General features: G+C 36.1%; 1 protein-coding gene across 2 annotated transcripts in view; it reads right to left on the bottom strand.

Annotated features, from left to right (window-relative positions):
• Positions 1-9,871: 9,871 nt before the first annotated feature.
• The window catches only part of PIE1 (SNF2 domain-containing protein / helicase domain-containing protein), a 58,926-nt gene continuing 48,468 nt past the window's right edge, over positions 9,872-20,329 (bottom strand). For both annotated transcript variants that reach the window (XM_089823046.1, XM_089823047.1), the window contains 7 exons: positions 17,280-17,342; positions 13,994-17,177; positions 12,853-12,917; positions 12,711-12,766; positions 11,839-12,598; positions 11,169-11,737; positions 9,872-11,011 (listed from right to left, as the gene is read on the bottom strand). In XM_089823046.1, coding sequence (XP_089679172.1) covers positions 10,507-11,011; positions 11,169-11,737; positions 11,839-12,598; positions 12,711-12,766; positions 12,853-12,917; positions 13,994-17,177; positions 17,280-17,342 — 5,202 coding nt within the window. In that variant the 3' untranslated portion in view covers positions 9,872-10,506. The remainder of the gene's footprint in view (positions 11,012-11,168; positions 11,738-11,838; positions 12,599-12,710; positions 12,767-12,852; positions 12,918-13,993; positions 17,178-17,279; positions 17,343-20,329) is intronic.

The raw sequence follows: 20,329 nt of genomic DNA, 5'->3' as shown, positions 1-20,329 counted from the left end.
AGATGACCTGATGGTCAGATACTATATTTTGATTGCTAGTATCATAGATGTTAGATGCTACATTGTTCAGTTTGATCATATCTACGTGATGATGTGTATTGGTGTGACATGATGCTTTATGATGATATTTGGTTATTTGTATTTGAACATATACTATGTTTATGTTTATATGATGGACTTATTAGATTCTGGATACTTGGATTTGATGATATTGTTATTTACTTCGCTCTTGCCTTGTGATATTTTATGTGAAAGTGAGTGATGTAAATGGATTATTTTAGTGCAATTAAATAAATGGTTATTTAATGTGATTTAATGCATTATCACTTCGGTTATATTATTATATGCAATTGCACTTGATCGTGTTGTTTAGTGTGCATGATTTATGTAAATGACAATGGCGCATGGTGTTAGTGATTCAGTTGTTGATATTTAGCCAATGTCGTCCATGTATGGTTATTATATCCTATTTTAATTGTTTAAATTAATAAATCCAGACTCATTTGCATCATCTGATTAGACTTGTGAGTGTGTTTATGTATTTAGAGGTTCGCAAGTGTCACAAAAGCTATTAAAGAATTCTGTGATTTTGGTTTAAGGGAATTTTTGGCTTTATCTTATTTTATTTTATTTTCAACAGCTTTACCACAGTTGAATTCCAATTACTTGGAATAGCTTATTTTTGTTTGGGTTGATTTAGGGTTTAACTAGGTGACCTAGTTAATTACCCTAATCCATTATTCACTCAAAAAGTGAATATATATCCAAAAAGGAATTTTAATCCTCACTTCTCACTTTTGGAAATAGAAATTTGAGAGCAAATTTCCAAATCCTCTTTTGTAGGATTGTGTTTATGTTCATTGTAGGAGTTACAGGCATGGGATCGTCGCGAGATTGGTCTCGTTGGATCCAACTTGGGGAGACCTTGGATTGTCAAGATTTTCAGCATCTTCTATGGGATTTTTATTTTACTATTTAGATTCCTGTATTTTACTTTTTAGTTGTCAAGTAGGGGTCTCTTGTTTTTCTATTTCACCTTCGTTTCTACTTTTGTTTTTGGTAGTTGTATATTAGGAGGTTGAGAACTAGTGTTCCCCTCTGTTTTTGAGTGCTAGCTCTACCCAGTTGGGCAGATATGCGAATTTCTCTATTTTTTGGGATGGGGGTTTGGGGTTTTGCACTGTCATGCTGGTCATTTTTGTATATGGTGTTCAAACCCAATTTTATTGATTTTTGTGGCTCATTTACCCAAGGGTAGAATGCATTTTATTTTCGTTGATTTCTGTCAATTTTGGGTTTTTGATGTTCTTGCCTCAATTTGTATGCCACCCAATTTTCTCAGGTTTTCTTGGCATAGTGTTGGTCGTGGATTTGGACTATCCGTCGGATGTCAATTTGACCATTTTTACATTTTTATGTTGCATTGGGATGTGTGTCACATATGTACTCCCTATCTTGCATTCAATTGAGTGTTATTTGCTTGTGTTCTCGTCTAGCCCATGTTATTTATGGTCTTCGTGTTGTTGGTGTGCCCACACACGAGCACGTGTCCATGCATTTATCGGGTGCTTACGAGGCCTAATCTCCTAGTTGTCATCGGTGGAGTTATGTTAATTAGGGTTGGGTTGGGAACATGCATTTCCTACGGACACTCAACGTATGATGAGCATGGGTATGTAGGGTAGACTATGGAGGGGCTTCTCTCGTAACCTTGGTGACTATTTCCCAGAGGGTTGGCATGAAGAAGTTTCTAAATAAGTGATAACTAAATAAAATACTAGGTAATAAATCTAAGATAATTAAATGTGAGCACCAAGCATTAATCCAAGGACACAGTGTGATGGCCTCTCTGGGGAGTTGATTATGCATGATATTTAGCTTGGGGCTTCATGATACCAAGTGACTTACTCTCCACTAGAGTCCCTACATAGGTGACCCATAGAGTGTCTGACCAGGACCTATTGTATTTGCATTGTCTCATGATCTTGGTTTCAGTCATCTTTACTATCTGGCGTGAACGTTTTTTTATTGTGTTTGTGGTTGGATCATTATCTCCATCAACGCGGCAAGAGTAGGCCTACAGGTTCCACATGGTTGGGAGGCGTAGTTACCTACCACTTTTGGGGACCAATGTACAAAGACGGTCTATTTCCTGTTGAGACCGATGCTTGATGTTCAGTTGGTATTTCGGATTTTCGGAGTATGTTTCTTTGTGATTTATGCTTTAATTGGAATGCTTGGATATCATGTTTAGATGATGTTAGTTTCATTTGATGCATTCCTTTATTATGATGTTATAGCATATGGTTAGATGGTGTGATTCACTACGAGTTGGAGTATCTATGCTTTGATGGATTAACATGTTAGATCTACTTGTTCTTATGATGTTATTTACGTTTGTAGTAGTAACACCCTCATAAGACAACTCTGACTATTTAGTTGGCAGGTTGGGATTTTATGCTTGGGGGATGGCTAGGATGCATGCAATCTCATGATGCCATTACAGTTGGGAGGAATCGAGCACGAGTTTTAGATGTTTTGGATTATGAACCATATATGTATATTGCAATGTTGTTTTTCGCATGTTCTTTCATATGTTGTTATGGATTAGATGAATAGTTGTTTTCTCTTTTTTGTTGCATGGTGTTTTATATTTCATGCTTTCGATTGATGTATCCTCTACTACAGTGCTTTCAAAACTCCCTGGTGTGGAGTTTCTTACCTTGTTTGCCTTCTAAACTTAGCGTTTTGCCTTTTGGTTTTGAACCTGGGCGATATTTGTTCAACATTGGGCGATACTGGAAAAGTATCACACCATAATAGTGAGGAATATCATAAGATATTGGTGAAGTGTCGCTTGGCCATATTAAGTAGTGAGGAAATCATAAGATATTGGTGAAGTGTCGCCTAGCCATATTAAGAAGTATCGCCTGGCCATAGTAGGAAGTATCATTTGGCTATAATGAAAAGTATCACCTGGATAAAAAGTATCGCCTGACTATAGTAAAAATTATCTCCTAGTTGTAGTAAAGTGTTGCATGGGTCTGTGAGTAGACCTACTCGGGTGACCAGTGGGCACTTTTTGACTTGATTGAAACTTTTTGAGAGGTGATTTGGCTACCCTTTACAAATTTCTTGAACTCTAGTGTTTGACTTTTCAAATTCGAGATCTTTCGGATTTGAATGTGTTTTGTGGCCTTTGTAGCATTGTCATTTTTGGTTAGTAGTGTTGCTTGGAGATCATTGGTTTTTATTTTTGTAGTTAGGCTTCTGTTGCGAACTTTGTGATCTTAGCATATTGATCATCATGTGCATCCATGCATGTAAAAATATATATATATATCTTTTATATATCCTTGTTCCAAGGATCTTTGGGCGGGGCATTACAATCATGATTAATTAATTTGGGAAGGTTAACAAGGAGTGTGCCTTGCGTCAATAGATTAGAGCTCTCCGAATTATTAAGGATATCTAGTAACACTCCAATTTCCTTTGAGGCAATAGATGTTGGGTTCTCTATGAGATTACCCTCCCTACTATGTATCTTAGTGATTTTATTGACCAACCTCCTTTTCTTAGTACTGTTATGGAAGAATTTAGTATTTTTGTCTCCCTCTTCAAGCAATGTTTCTCATGATTTCTTTCTCCAAAAAAATTCTTTAGCCATGATGTTCGTGTTTAGCCAATAATTATTTTTATTTAAGAGAAAGTGATTCTTTCATGCCATATTTGAACATAGCTTCATTATTTTCTTTTAATTGATTTTCCAACTTGGATTTTGATTCAAATATATTGTCAAAATAATTCTTATTCTATTGGATAAGGTAAATATTAATGGATTTCAATTTCTAAATAACTTGAAAAAGTTTGGAAACTTAACAGTGGTGTTATTTCACCATTCGTCTATCTTGTGAATAAGAGAGTCGTCCACGAACCCCATTCGTTCAAATTTGAATGGAGAGCACTTTGGGAGGTATATTTGTCTCCACTTTGAGCATAATCGAGAAGTGATTTTATCCTGACAGGGGAAGGGTTTATGCTTGAAATGTAAGATTAAATGAGTGGAAGTTGCCATGGATAAAAAATCTATCCAATTTTTCTACAATATTGTTTAAGCCTTTCATTTTGTTGTTCCAAGTGAAAGCATTACCATAAGTAGAAATCTCCAAAAGAGCGGACTTATTTACCCAAAAGTTAAAGCTCTCTGGATGCTTGAGATAATTTTTGTTTACTTCTATATTTTTTATTATTATTAAGAATTGCATTAAAATCCCCTCCTATCATAACAGGATAGTCATGGTAGTTGACAAATAGTTCAGTGTCTTGCCAAGTAGATTTATTTTCACATTTGGATAGTGTCGTAGACACTAATTAATAAAAAAAATTAATTTTTTTTGATGTGTTTAATCAAGCAACTAATCTATTTTTTCTCCTTTTGGTGATGGAGAAGAATGACTTTGAGGATCCAAATGATGGTCAATCCCCCAGACACCCCTTCAGCAAGGTTGCCAAAGATACTTCTAAATCCTAATTTATTTTTGAACAAGTTCCAGCATGCCATTGATGGACTTAGGAAGTTGATCCAGCATTTGCATGTCATATTTTGGTTGCTGGGGTCGTTTTTTGATTTTTGGAGCCGTTTTTTACTGTTAGAGGCGTCTGATTTACACTACAGAAACATCTTTTGTACATCAGCAAGAAAAACGCTTTCTGAATTTTGTTCGCAGCTCCGAAAAACCATCTGGGTATCTTTTAGATTTTGCATGCAAGCTATATATTTTGCAGAATCAACCATGAAAGGCTACAGCCATACCCCTCTCCGTTGGAAGTCGCAGATTTGAATGCAGTTTTCAAATGTCTCGTTCTTTCTCATACGGACTCCGATTTTGATGATTCTTGTTATGAACTTGGCTTTTTTTTGTGCTCTATCCACTAGTAGAGTTGCTTTTTGATTCGCATGCATGAATTCTTCAAAAATTGCAGATTCTCAGTCGTGACTGTGCACAGTTCTCGTTTTGGAAACTTCGGAGGATCATAACTTTCTCATACGACCTCGTATCGAAGCGATTCTTTTTTTGAAAGTGCATAATTTTTCGAGCAGATCACAGTGGTGCTAATTTTTTTTTTTATTATTGTGCCCAAGTTTCACTTTTAACATATGCTCTTCATGAGAGTTTGTAATGCATTGAAATTAAGACCACTAATTATTTCTTTCTAGTGGTAGTTGTAAACGCACTAAAATAAAGTGCCAAATCATATTTCTTTGGGGGGTTCTTTGATTGAGTAAAAAAGGAGGGGGCATTGTCGTGGCTGGGTTCTCTTCTTTTTAGCATTTCTTCTCTGCATTTCTTCATCATGGATCAAACAAATATACCCATCCTAACTCCATACAATTACTTTGAGTGGAAATCACACATGACAATTCACTTAAAGAAAGCTGGATTAAATAGGATAACTATGGGACTTGAAACTGAACCTACTAAAGATGAAGACAAGCCTAAGTGGTTTAACAAATGTGATGAAGCATATGGAACATAGTGTTTGTCTATTTCTCCTGACTTGCTATTTCACATTGAGTCTTTGGATACACCAAATGAAGTATGGACAAAGCTAAAAACACTATTTGGCACACAAAATTCAATGAGGGGTCATATGTTGGAAAATGAATTAATTAGTTTAAGTTCAAGAAATTTCAACACAATCCAAGATTTCTTCACCAAATTAAAATCACTAAGGCTGCAGTTAAAACAATGTGGAATTGAAAAGAAAGATGAACAACTGATTCTTAGTATTCCCTCTAAGCTGAGTTCAGAATATTCTGTGTTTGTCTCTACCTTCTATGCTACTAAGGGTGCACTTGGTACTCAATTCACCATGCCATCTTTAGATGATTTAGCTATCAATCTCACTCGAGAACAGGACAAGCTAATCCAAATGGGCACTCTTAAGTCCTCTAAGTCACATGCCTTGGCTGCTAACCAAGGCACAAAAGAACAACAAGGACAAAGTAGTAACAACAATAGTAAGGACAAGAAACAAAAGAATAGCGAGGAGAAGAAGGATCAGATACCGATTTCTTCAAAAGCGACTATTGATACACCATCTTCCAAGGGCGATAAGCCTAAGAAAGAAAAGGTCAAATGTGCCTATTGTGAAAGACCTGGTCATGATGAACATAAATGTTTGCAGAAACAACTTGATCACTTGACATACATTCTTGAGAAGAATAATATCATTGTTCTTGAGTCTATCAAACAAAGTTCTAATGAAGGGTCTAACAAGGAAAAAGAAAATAGCAAGGTGAAAGGAAAGGGCAAGGCCCTTTTTGCAGTTGCTTCCTCACCATCCACTTGGGTTCTTGATTCGGGTGCTTCACACCACATGGCTTCATCTAAGGAAGAACTTGCATCCTTGGAGCCATGTACTATGCCTTCTATTTTGATGGGTGATAACACTCTTTGTTGAGGTGTGTGGGAGAGGGTCTATTGATGTGGGGGATGGCACATTCCATGATGTTTCTTGTGTACCCTCATTGTCAACTAATCTCCTATCGGTACACCAGATCACTCACACAGGTTTAGGCAAGCGGGTTGAGTTCACTCCTGATTCAGTGGAGATATGTGAGTTGCACAATGATTCTACAGTTGCAATTGAGAGAGCAGATCATCAGTCACAACTCTATATGTTTTCTCACTTTGTTCCTGATCTTCCTTTGACTGTTTCACTCACTCACTCTAATGATGTGAGCAGGTTATGGCATGAGTGGTTTGGCCATCTTAACTTCCACTACTTGCATCAGCTTAACCAGCAAAGCATGGCCATAAGGTTGCCTTCTACTTTGACATTGGAGTCACTTGGAATACATGATAGATCTTCTAATGGGTCATATTCACTTGAGCAGTCTTCTACCTCCACTTCTGATGCAGAGAGTGATTCAGAGGACTCACCTCCTTCCTCTCCTAGTCATCATTTACAGGTTGATGATTCTCCTCTACATTCTCCATGTTCTAGTCCACTTTGGGCTAGACAGACCTTGCAGTTTGCAAGTGATTGGGTTGGGGATCCATTAGACACCAAGCAGACTCGTTCACAATTCCAGAATGCTCTACATATCTTCATTGCTATTGCCTCATATCCATAGTCCTTTCATGAGGCTTCTGGTATTTCTGAGTGAGATACAACTATGCAGGAAGAGTATAGTTCCTTGATGAGGAACCACACTTGGGATCTTGTCCCTTTTTCTAAGGGAAGAAAAATTGTTCGATGTAAGTGGATCTACCAGACAAAATTTGCAAGCTTTACTGGGAGTATGGGATGCTTCATCTTTTGGGGGGGCCGCTTCCTCTCAATTGGAGTCCTAATTTTCTTTGGGGAGTCTCTTTTCTCTCTCTTTTGGGGGAATTTTATGTACATAGGTACCTCCTCAGGCTTAACTTGTCGGGACCCATTTCTACATCCACTTAAGCTTCGCTTATGAGCGGCTGTTAGTGTAGTTTTTTATTTTTCCTATTTTGCTAGGTTCTTCCTACACTTTTAATAATCTCGCTTAGGTTAATAAAACATATCTTATTAGGTAAATGGTTGTGAAATGTCACATTCCTACATGTGAGCATCCATTAGCTATCTTGAGAAAATACTTTGTTATCTTTAATCCGATAGATTGTTGCTTCTCATTGGTTGGTGTTGCCACCTCCTCCCTCTTCCTAGCCTATATAAGCATGCTACCTGGCTTGTATTTGCATCTCTTGTTTTTGCATCCTCTTAATGCTATTTTGCTTCCAGCATTTGCATTACTCTCTTGGAGACTAACTCTATGATGTTATTTTGATTTTGTATCATTTGCATTCATAGTTTAGATATTTATTCTTTGCACTAGTTTTCTGGATTATTAATCTTATCAGATTCTAACACATCAAACATGTCAAACAAAAATATAGAAAGGACACGCAATTTTTAAAGTACAACTGGTAATCCCAAGTATTAATTTAGTAACATACAAATTTCATCAACCACATCAAACATGTCAAACAAAAATATAGAAAGGACATGCAATTTTTAAAGTACAACTAGTAATCCCAAGTATTAATTTAGTAACATACAAATTTCATCATTATAAATAATCGTCACTATTTGATATTAATTACACTTTATCAAATATCACTAAAAGCTAACATGTTCATAGAAGAGTCTTGTAGGATTTAACAATGAAATCTATAATGCTGGCAAAGGAACGGGCTAGTTCCATAATAGAATGCAGAGTTTCATATTGATTTTCATTCATCTATATATAAGCTTTTCATATTTATATTTTCTAATTCAGTATTCTCCAATATTTTACTTTAACCATTGCACCCCACAAATGATAGTCTAATGTTTTATTTGCTCAACAAAATTTGAATAATACTGAAACTCATAAATAAAACTTTACAAAGCTTAACCGAAACCATTCATTAATTCTGTAATTAAAATATAAGTTGTTTTTTATGATTACGGGCTAACGGATCTTTTCATAATTATTCAGATTATGACTAGAGAAGCATATTCATCACTAAAAATACAAAATCTCGGAATTTTATTTTAGCCATCTTCAATTTGATTCTGAATAATGTTGAATAGATGACAAATCATTGTTCTAGGCCATAATAGAGTGTTGAACGCTAACATTGTTGAAAACTAATTTGAAGTCGATAATACTGTGTAATAGTGGGAAAGATTTTTATTTTTTTGACTTGTACATCATGCTTTTATCCTTTTTATTTATTAAGTGTATTCATATCCGGCACCAGTCTCGATCTGTTGTCCGAAGACCATCATACTATTCCGTTGAAGCTCGGATTGCCATCCTGTTTCCGATAAAAGTAAAACCCTTTTTTTACTGCTATTTTTGGATCTTATGGACAAAACTTCCAGTGCTCCTACATTTTAGTTTTCCATCCATTTTATTGTTATTTTCGGCATACAGTACTTTTTACATGTTATATGCACTAATTTACGTTCTATCTTCTTCAAAGGAGACCAGTCAAGATGCCACGATAAGATTCTAATTCATTTTTCAAATAATATCGAATGCAAATCGAAATGCCCAAATGCTTTCTAATGATGGAAACATTAGCTTCGAGAATAATTCTTCCGCTGGATGGATGAAAATAATATAAGCTCTTTTTCAGCTGCGCTGTTTACAACAATTTATATATGGAAACTAAGTTGAACTTACAAGGTCACTGAAGATGGGAGATTTCCACAATCCATGCAGTTGTATTTCTGGGCTAAGATTCTAATTCATTTTTCAAATAATATCGAATACACATTCAAAATACCCAATGCTTTCTAATGAGGAAACATTAGCCTCGAAAATAATTCTTCTGCTGGTTGAAAATAATATGAGCTCTTTTTCAGCTGTGCTATTTACAATAATTTATATATGGAAACTATGTTTAACTTACAAGGTCACTGAAGATAGGAGATTTCCACAATCCATCAAATGTGCAGTTGTGTTTCTGGGCTAAGATTGTTTGTTAAAAAAAAAAAAAATTTAAATTATCAATATTTTGGATCTTACACTCTCATCCTGATGATGGATGAGGTATGATCCAAAACATTGATGGTTATAAAAAAAAAAAATTTTAAATTACACGCAATCTTAGCGTAGAAAGACAACTGCACATTACAAGGTCACTGACAAGTTACTTCAAAACCAACCAGCACATAAGTAAAACTCAAGAATGACATCATTTAACAGACTAGTATAACATGACAAAGTTCAGGAGGCAATTTTTTTGGAACTAAGAAACTGATAAGGAACTTCAGCTCCTTGCTTTATTTTGAACAAGGATTCACATTACACACAAACCTAGAAAAAGTTATAACTATCTTGCAAGATAAAAAATTGCTTTCATTGCCCAAAAAATCATTTCTTGTTGCAGGCAACTCAGGGATTGCTTCTTGGCCCCTTACAAAACAATTTTGAAGGGCTACCACCTTACGATATGTTACAATTTATCATCTCAGAAAAGGCATAATTAAGAGTTACTGCCGCCAATTTGCAGGTTGCTGCTGGGCCTATTTAAAAACAAGCCTCTATAAACAACCACCATTCCCTTGAATATGTTACAATTTATCAATCTTGAAAGTGGTAAAGTTTATACAACTGGGAGAGCTCAACCAGAGTTTCTGATGGTGATGACTGGGAATAATTTTACCACTTGCTGTCAAGTTGCATCCACTAATTGTGAACATTCAACAACAAAATTAGATAAATAGTGACCACTTGCCTTCAAAACTGACAATAATATGGCCCAAACAATTTCGATCGATCACTCCGACTAGGAACAATCTCCAGTCATAACCTACCACCATTTAGGAAAGCTAAATCTCAAAACCCAAAAGTGACCCATCTGCCTTCCTCTTACAAAAAGTGAACGACATTTGGATAACTCGCATAATTCCATTTAATCCTCATTCAACCATATATCAGCTTAAACAACTTACTCCATACAATATTGTATCCTAACGAAACAATTCCTCATATCCAATGCTTGCAAGATTCTCCAAGTCACTGCTTACAATAAGATCAGAGTCACAAGGCACAGAATGATGAGAAATTATTTGTCTGTCATATAATGGCCTGCATGCACAAAAATAACTATCCAAATAATTGAAATCCTCTTCTTCATCCGGAGGTATCATACTCAGATTTTCAGCGATAGAACCCAGATGAATGTTAAGCTCAGAAATTAAGGCTGAATTATCAACTGGCATTGTTACATCAGTCTCTTCAACTTCTCCATCTACTCCATTAGAATCCTGAGTTCCTGTATCAGTCTCCACTAGCCGCTGATTCAAATCCAAAAGCCGAGGTTGCTTAGGTTTTGGGGGCTTTGTTATATCTGTAGCAGGCTGATGTTTCCCTAATACTTGTGGGTTAGTCCCAGAGATAGACCCCATGCTGCCAGAAAATGATGCAGCCGCCCAGATCTCAGCTTCCTCGCTTAAAACAGACTCTAAATCACTCCTGAATTTTTGAGATTAATAACAGCAATCACTCCCCAGTGTCAACAGAGTATCAAAATTTAAAGGGAAGAAATAGACATGATGAAAGCGTATAAAGCAAAAGAATAATTATCAAACAAAAAGACAAAAACACAAGATTTGAATTAGTAAATAAGTACCTCGTTTGATTTCCATTCAGTACACATGCATTCTCACGAATAAAGTTGCCGGACATTTCAACAGGTTCAGGATGTGTATCTGCCCCATATATAATCACAGTAATTTGCTTTGGAAAAGGAACTTCCGCCAGTTCATCAGAAATCTGAGGAAATTCAAGAATCAACTCTAGCCGGTCTACTTCCAGATATCTCTGTTCTTCTCCCAATGGCCTTTGCCCTGAGGCTCCCTGATCTGAAAGGTTAGCCACTTCACATGATTTATCCCCCTGTTCTTTCCATGATTCAGCCAGTGCTGCTGCAACTAGTTCCATATTTATCTTTGAATGACCTGTGCTTCTAATTGCTGGATCTACAGTAAAGGTATTAAGAGGGTACTTTAGGATAGGAAATGAGATTCCACCAACAGAAACACATATGTTGTTGGAGAAATATTCATTTCGGGCTTTGACATTGAGAATCCCATTCCTGACATGAGAACCAGCAGAAAGCAACGCTGCATAGTGTCTTTGTATAAGTAACTCATTATCAGGCATTTCTTGCACGATGTCTAGCAATCTTTTGACATGTTCCTGTCATTAATTACATGTTTAGAGAAATACAAAAATAATGACAATTTCAGAAGATAAATTATGCACACGTGTTGAAGTAGATATCCAAATAAAGAATTTACCTCTGTCACTTTTAACTGTGTCTTGGCAGATGAATTAGCTTTCTCACTATTTGAATCAGTATTGGTACATGAAATGTTATTAAGAAACAGCTCCCCAAACCTTTCACGGCAGTGAATTGGGTGGCGGTACCTCCCTCTGAAAAACCCACCACTAGATATTCCATAGAGAGTATCACTTGCTAAAGCCCAATTTATACCATATTCATGCACCATAGCACATAAAATAGCATCTTCTGATGTTGTCCATGAATCAGCTGGAGGAAGACGATCTCTTGACTTCCTGTTACCTTTTTTCTTTTTCTTATCCAGCTTTATAATGGAAACCTTTTTGGAAGGAATACCCATGATTGAAATCTTGCCACTTGCCTTATTTGTGCTCATACCAAATTCATTTAAAGCCAACTCTAAATCACCCTCACCACACTGGTCAATGTCCATAAACTGTGCATTTTTGCTCCTATCCAATTCCAGGTCTCCACTCGCATGATTTTTCTTGGACTTCTTTGAGTTGCCTTTATGAAATATGTCATCTTCAAACAGCTTGAGAGCTTTACGTTTCCGTTGCAAGAAAGTGTGGCCAGAAATTTCCCCATTTTCGAAGTTGTCTTCATGATCTAGCATTAAGTTATTGTCTGGGTGGTCCTCATCCATGCATGAATCATCCTTTGTTGTAGCCAAGTTACCTTTCTTTAGGGACTTGAACTTAGTTTTCTTCAACTTCTTTTTCAACTTGTGTTTCAGTGATTTTTTTGCTTCAAACCTGGTTGGGAAAATATAAGAAAAAATAATAGATCTTAAAGCTAACAATCACATGTCAGCAATTTGAAAAAAGTCAACAAAGAGGCTCGATTATTTGATTTATTTACACTTACATTTCTGTCTCTACACCAGCTTCATCAGCTGAGTCCCATTCAAGCTGAGCTTGCAACTACCCCAAACAATAAAACATTAAAAATTTGTAAAATAAGCAGGTTTTCAAATAAATAACTTTTTCCAAACCACAAAGGAACTCACCTGCTGTTGAGCCAACACCTCAACCTGTTGGCGGTATGTTTCATTAGCAAACTCGGTATCCCAGCCTGTGTTTAACAAATGAATCAGTATAGAATATTTTCTTCCAAAAAATGAACAATAACATCCTGCTTCTCCCAGGAATGCATCTTAAAAAAGGGAAGTTTAAGCTCAATTTTACATAAGAAAATGCAGTTAACTGAGTTATATTATTTCCAATCCATCAATGCAACTTGAAATGTGTGAAATATCAAAGGATTTTGGGAAAACCTTCCAGAAACGGAAACAAAATAAAAAGATGAAGCATATTATTGTTCTACTCTTAATAAAAAGTTAAAAAGTATACTGGAACTTGGTGCCAAAACTTAACAAATTTAACAAATCATTTAAACGTAGAATTTTAAGGAAAAAGCTTTTATACCGCATTCAAACACCATAGTAGCATTACTCAGAATCCAGATAGAGTCAATAGAACCAAAAGTATATATGGATTCAATTACTCGGAAAAAGAAAACACTGGAGCACAAAACAATATTTACTTTTTTGTTTTTTATAAAAGCCAGTGCAGAAGACTCGGCAGCAGCAGCCCAGTGGAGCCAAAGGGAAAAAGCTAAGTTAGCAGTTCAGGTGGAACGGGGTCGGATACGAGAACCAGATACATGGGTTTGTGAAATTGTTTTCCATTATGGTTTGTATGGGTTCATGTGTGTATGTGGATACACACACACACACACACACATATACAAATAAAAAAGAGAAATATGCACGTGTAAACTAAATCATTTCAGAGTATGGTCAACCTTATTATATAAGATTTTATTTTATTTTTGAAATTTGTATTGAAAGCAAGAAATATAGTTTGTGAAAATTTTATAAAAAAAAATCATTTGCATTTGTGAAAAAATAAAATCATTTATACTTATTTTATAGTGTATGTTTATTATTATATGGCTAAGCATGTATCATTATCTTTTTAAATAATTGGAATTTCAGCATTCCAACATTACTAAAATAAGTACGAAATATAAACCTAACTACTATAATTTCCTGTAATAACTGTTGCAGCCAACCAATTTCTAGAAAACAGGAAAAAAATTCCAAAAGGGAACACAACATTAAACATGCAGGTTTTATAAATCCTTACTTTCATATAGAAGAGGTTCATTATCTTCATCAATCTCCGCTTCCTGCTCCTCCTTCAATTTTTCAAGTCGACCCAACTCCCACTCTGCTTCCTCGAATCTAACCTGAGATTCCACAGCAGCCTTGTCTATAATTGGATCCCAAAGATCTAAAAATCGCATAGCATATTTCTCCACTGGAAGGAGGTGATCTTCAATTGATGAGCTTGCGTGGCCTGCTGCAGCTGCAGCAACCACCATCTGTTGTACATCACCCATCATATCTACCTCTGGAACAACGGCAGTAACAGCAGCTGTGCTACAACTGGGTGGATCCTCAACCTCTGTGACATCAGCATCACAAACATCTTTCAATTCTATGTGATCTTCCTCATCATGGGTTCCTGCCTTTGCATCAGTTTTTGTTTCCTCCGTCTCATTGGCATACTCATCATCTTCCAGAAGTTTTCCGACTACCTCCTCTGTAAATTCCTGGTCATCAGCAGCATCTTCTAGTTCAACTTTCTTTAAGGCCATATAATCTGCTTCATCTTCTGCATTCTTCAAAGCAGCCTCAACATCTGCATTTGACAATTGATGCTCATTTTCATGGTGTACAAGATCGGGACTGGTTATGGTTCCTTTATCTGTTCTCACTCCAAGACCAGAAAATAACTCCATAGGATTAAGCTTTTTGAAGAACTCAGTATTGTAGCCACCACTTTGTATCACCAAATCATCCAGTGCACGTTTCTGGTTTGCTTTCTTTAAAATATTCTCTTCAATTGTTCTCTCACTAATCAATCTATATATATGAACTTCACGTGTTTGTCCTATACGGTGGCATCTATCTTGGGCTTGCTGATCCATCGCAGGATTCCAGTCACTATCATAAAATATGACTGTATCTGCACCAACAAGATTTATCCCAACACCACCACTTCGAGTTGAAAGAATAAAAAGAAAGATTTTAGGATTAGTATTAAATCGCTGCATCAATATTTGCCTCTCTTCTGGTTGTGTAGAGCCATCTAAACGAACATATGTATAACCATAAAGGTTGATAAAGGCTTCTAAAACATCAAGCATTTTTGTCATTTGTGTAAAGATAAGTGCTCTATGCCCCTCTGACTTCAAACGTCTCAGTAGTAATGCCATCTCCTGCAACTTACCACAGTCAAATTGTATAAGTCTCCTATCTGGGAAAAACAACTGCCTGCGCACAATAACAGGTCTGAGAGGTTCAAGAAGATTACTAAGCTCTTTGAAACAAGTGCCTTGAAAAACTGGAAAATTCAGCACAGATGCTTCATATTTATTGCAACAGAAAACAGGCTGAGGAGCTCGTGCAGCAGGAATTACAAAAACAAAAGACTCAATCAAGTCCAACATCTTTTGACACCGCTCAGAAGGCAATAAAACCAGATCAGAGATACTTGTCATAAAGTCCAGATGACTTGTGGGGTCATTCTTTTTCTTATGAATATCATAGACAGGATTCTCAATGGTCAACAATTTTCTTAAATCTCTTCCATATACAGGCTTCTTCGTGCAGCGCAATGAGTTCAACCATGACATGGCTGCTGCCCGTGCCCTTGCCTGCTTCAATCTTTCTTCATTAATAGAATGCTGAATCTCCTCAAAAATGTTTCTTCTATGCATTGGTTCCTGCCTGTGAACAAAACGTGACAATTCTTCATCCTTTGAATTGCCAATCTCCTGAATTAAACAAGCCGGGGTAGCAATATCTGAGATAAGATCATGCTCCCACGAGTTCATTGTATACTCAAGCTGAGTGAAGACTAAATTCATTCCCACTAAATCAATTGCTGAATATGGCCCATTATTAAATATGGAACAGATATTTGAGCTTACTTTTTGCTCAAGAACTGGCATATCAAATGAGGTTATTATTGGCCTTCCTTCAAAAAGATCTGGATGATTACACACCTTGCGTAACTGCATCAGGACATTAATCAACCCAAGAAAATTGCCACTTGCCAAGGTTGCTTGTGTTTCTGAATTTGCAATAAAATCCTCATACAAGTTACGCTGTCTTTTTGACAGTTTACAGCGTATCACGTGCTCATATTTCTTGGGAAGCTGTTTTTCCACATCTTGCTTCAAGCGGCGTAGTATAAAAGGCCGCAATACATTGTGTAGACGATCAACAACTTCTCTGTTCACTTGTTCTTGTCTCTCTACCATGCCAGTTATTGGATTGCTAAACCAATCTTTAAATTCCTGCTGGGATTGAAAAAGATGAGGCATCAGAAAATGCATAAGGGACCAAAGTTCCATTAGGTCATTCTGAAGTGGAGTTCCTGTCAAAAGAATTCGCCTCTTTGAGTTGAAGTTCAGAAGTGTCTGCCACCTTTGCGATTTCCAATTTTTTATTAAGTGAGCCTCATCTAGAATAAGGTACTTCCATTTTTTCCTTTTAAATGCTTTAGCATCTTGTATCACAAGTCTATAGGTTGTTATGCAAACATGGAAAGAATTTGGCTTTGCCCAACCCTGTCTTTTTGTCTTCCTTTCTTTTGCACTCCCAAAGTAGGTAAGGACTTTGAAGGCTGGACACCATTTCATGAATTCAGTTTCCCAATTCAGCATAACACTAGTAGGGACCACTATAAGATGTGGACCCCATATTCCCTTTTCACATGCCAAATGCGCTAAAAGTGCAATTGTCATGATTGTCTTACCAAGGCCCATTTCATCTGCTAAAATACCATTTAGACGTTTCTCATACATAGTGACCAGCCAATCTAATCCAATATGCTGATATTCACGTAGGGAATGCTTCAGAAGGAATGGCAGTTTTGTCCGTACTTTGGTTGTAGAGAATGTATTCCCTGTTGGTTGTGCCAACCGTGCAGCAGCAGCAGCATCAGCAATTCTGACTTCACTAGAATTTTCTACATTTTCTACATCCACATTTTCCTGCAATTCAATGATTTCAGGAGATGCTCCTGAAGCGACTTCTATCTTGACACCTTCTCTATCTTCTATCTCTTCTGTGATTGACGAAAATTCTTTTAGTTTTTCTTGTCTGCTGTTACCAGCATTCTCCAGTTGTCTACTTGGGCTTGCTTTTGAGTCATAATGCTCAGCTTCAGATATTCCATCTGCATCCTCCAGTTCATCAACATCCTCTGGTTCATCAGCATCCTCTAGTTCATCAGAATCTTCATCCAAGCATTCATTCTGAGAAAAACGAAAAGTATGAAGCAAAATTAAACACCAAAGCAAAGAAAACTGAAAGAATGAAAATGTTTTTTAGGCCTGTGCTAATTGAAAGGCACCAACCTGCTTATATCTAGCAAGCAATTCTTCAATTGGCAACTCACTCTCTGCCTTCAGAAATTCAATCTGTACAAGAGATCAGACAATGAACACAAGACAACCAAACCTCAAAAGAATAGAATGAAAGAGAAATCTTGTTATTTCCATCATTCCCGGCATATCAGTTGCATCTCCAATTTATCTTTTATTGCTCTACCGTGTACTACAAGAATCTTATCATTATTTGATAGGTGAAGTAATGGCAAGGAGTAAAAAATGTGCAGAGAAAATGAAACATATAATAATTTTAGTAGAGTGCTTCTACATCTGGACATAGATAGAAAAACAATTTCTACTTTTTAAAAAATTTATTGTGTAATCTAGGCCCTGTACAGCATGAGATCTAATAAAGATAATTCTGAGTAGAATGATGTATGTGCAGATTTCTTTCATTCCAACAGGCCTACGAATGCTCAGAAATATTTGTTTTCACTACCAACAAAGGGTATCATAACCAAAGAAGATTAGAACATACTTTAAGAAAAGCAAATGAGGTTGCATGAAGTAAATAATTAGCAAATAAAGGCCAACCAAAGAACATTAAATTCGTAGCATTTGATTTGCAGCATTATAAAGGACTATATGTATTGTTTTTACAAAAGAAATGGTGCGCTCAAGCTCAAAATGGACTTCAGTTATCATCTTGCTAAAAGAAATGGTTCTCCCAAACTATGTAGAAAATGCTTTTAAACAATTGAACACTTAAACTAAAGAATGAGTCTTAATTTGATTGCATTCCTACACAGACACTTTAAAAAGGCATTGTTTGACTAACGCTTAAAAGCATAAAATATATTGTTTAAAAATGCAGGAATAAACTCAAAATTTAGTGTTTTTGCATGGTGAGTATTTCTGCCGAAAACTTGCAGACTTCACATTCCGAGTTTTTGGATTTCATTTTTACTTATTTCTTTTGCTCCTCCAGCAAAAAAAACACACTTGCAACCTCCTTCAAGATCACAGCAATTTTGCACCAAGGAATAAAGATCTGTAGTTATCCAGCTGCTAGCACAATTGGAACTTGTCCGAGAGACCATCCACATTAAGAAGAGGAATAAGTTAGCTCATAAATGCCTCAATGAACTTGTCTATGTGCAATATAATATTTTGTTGCACACAAGGAAGGTAGAAAACTTATCTCAATTGATTTGAACAATATAGATTCTTACAGTGATTGAATATAGCATGACAGGCCTCCACTGTTTACCAAGGATGTCATCTGTGATTAGGAAAGGCTAGCAACGGAGGGAAGGAGTCGATTTGGATTTACATGGAATGACATTGAGGAGGTTGGGGATGATAAGGAGTCGTTGCTAATGCCAGCAGCATCACCATCCAGGATAGTATTTAGTTTTAGTTTTACAGAAACAATTTGCTATTTTGTTTTGCCTGAAACTATCACTCATCAGCATTTTAATAAATCAAGTATAAGTTAATAACTATACTTAGCATGTTTCTTTTATATACTCAATTACTCACTCATTGGATACATCTTCTCATTTTGTTTTGTCAAACAGTAAAAAATATGATTTCTAATAAAACTGAATTAAATTTTTAAGTTACTGAGTTTTTGCCGAATGTTTTTCAAGTTTTCAGCTACTCGCATTTTTGGGCCTCACCAAGTTTTCAACGAGTGTGAGTTTTCCAATAATTGTTTTGAAAATTAAAAACCTTAAACATTCTATTTGAACACTGATTTCACTGATATTTATCCTTTCTTGTATGAAATTTCTACAGCTTTGAACATATCCTAATCCCACATTGACCAATAGGAGCTGGACTTCATAACTACCTCAGCAATAGAATTTGATAAGGGCATACTTAGGCTTTTTTAATATTCAAACAGGAAGAAATCTAGTGTTGTTAATATTGCTCCTCCACCTAACTACATAAAATCTATTCAATAGATCATGGATAGGAACCAAGCAATTTCTGCCCCTTGACCAACTCGACAAAGGCTTTCAAGCCAGCACCAAGTAGGGAACTGAATCCTTGTGATACTCTACTAGTAAAGAGAAGACGGCTGGGATTACATCTTTTTACTCATTTTCATATTTAGCTGGTGCAAACACAGAAGGGTAAAATGATTATCAACTGATTGGACATATCAATTAAAAATTTAAATAACGATCGAAATGAATTTAAGTGAATCTCCCTTTATTTGTTTTGTTTTGTTTTTGCTTTTCCAAATGTCAAATCCTGTTGCTATGCTACTAAAAATTTATGATTTTTCAATTCTAAAAACCCTTGTTTTCTTCACATTTTCTGTTCGTCACTTTAGCAGAGAATGCAATGCCTTCTTTGAAGCAAATGTTTGCAAGTGAATCCTCATTGTACTCTCCAAATTTGGAAAATCTAGAAAGGGAGGTGTGCCAATAATTGTTTTGATGGGGTGTTTGACAAGAATGCAAATGAGGTACAGAGCAAATAAAAAATCCAGTGAGCTTGGAAGGGGTTCTGTGCTTCCTATTTGCAAGATACTTCCTCAAATGAAAAACTGATTGTTTGATGCATTACAAATCTGCTGAATTGGAAGTATTCACTCCTATCAAAGCTGACAAGACCAAAACAAGTTGTCCTTATCCTGCCAGATAGCATGAAAGGGATTGTGTCCTTCCAACTTTTACCACGCCTTGGAGGGTTCTTGTTCTCCTCAAACAGAATTTCAATTTTCAGCCAAACTTTGTAAGAGCATGAACAGTTCTGTCCTTCCAATTATCATGAGCTTGGAAGAGGTTTCATCCTTCCCATTTTACTTGATACTTAAATAAAAAATCAATTGTTTGATGCATTTGCTAGATTATTAATTTATGTGTAATTGCCTTTGCTTATTAGTATTTCTTACCCAGTCGGCAAGTCAAGATATGAATAATACTTGAATACTTCTGTAAATGATTGATGCTTAAATTGATTTTCTCAATCGATAGAATTTCGTTGATGATTTGAAGCTTGTTTGACTTGTCATTTGAATGAATTGGTGTTTTAAATGGATGTTTGAATATCTGATGTTTTGA

This window comes from Cupressus sempervirens, chromosome 3 (assembly GCF_028749045.1).
Source record: "Cupressus sempervirens isolate cs-2001-9-10 chromosome 3, ASM2874904v1, whole genome shotgun sequence".
In the NCBI taxonomy this organism is placed as follows: Eukaryota; Viridiplantae; Streptophyta; class Pinopsida; order Cupressales; family Cupressaceae; genus Cupressus; species Cupressus sempervirens.
The sequence above is the reverse complement of the archived record's forward strand: the minus strand, read 5'-3'. Positions and strand labels throughout refer to the sequence as shown.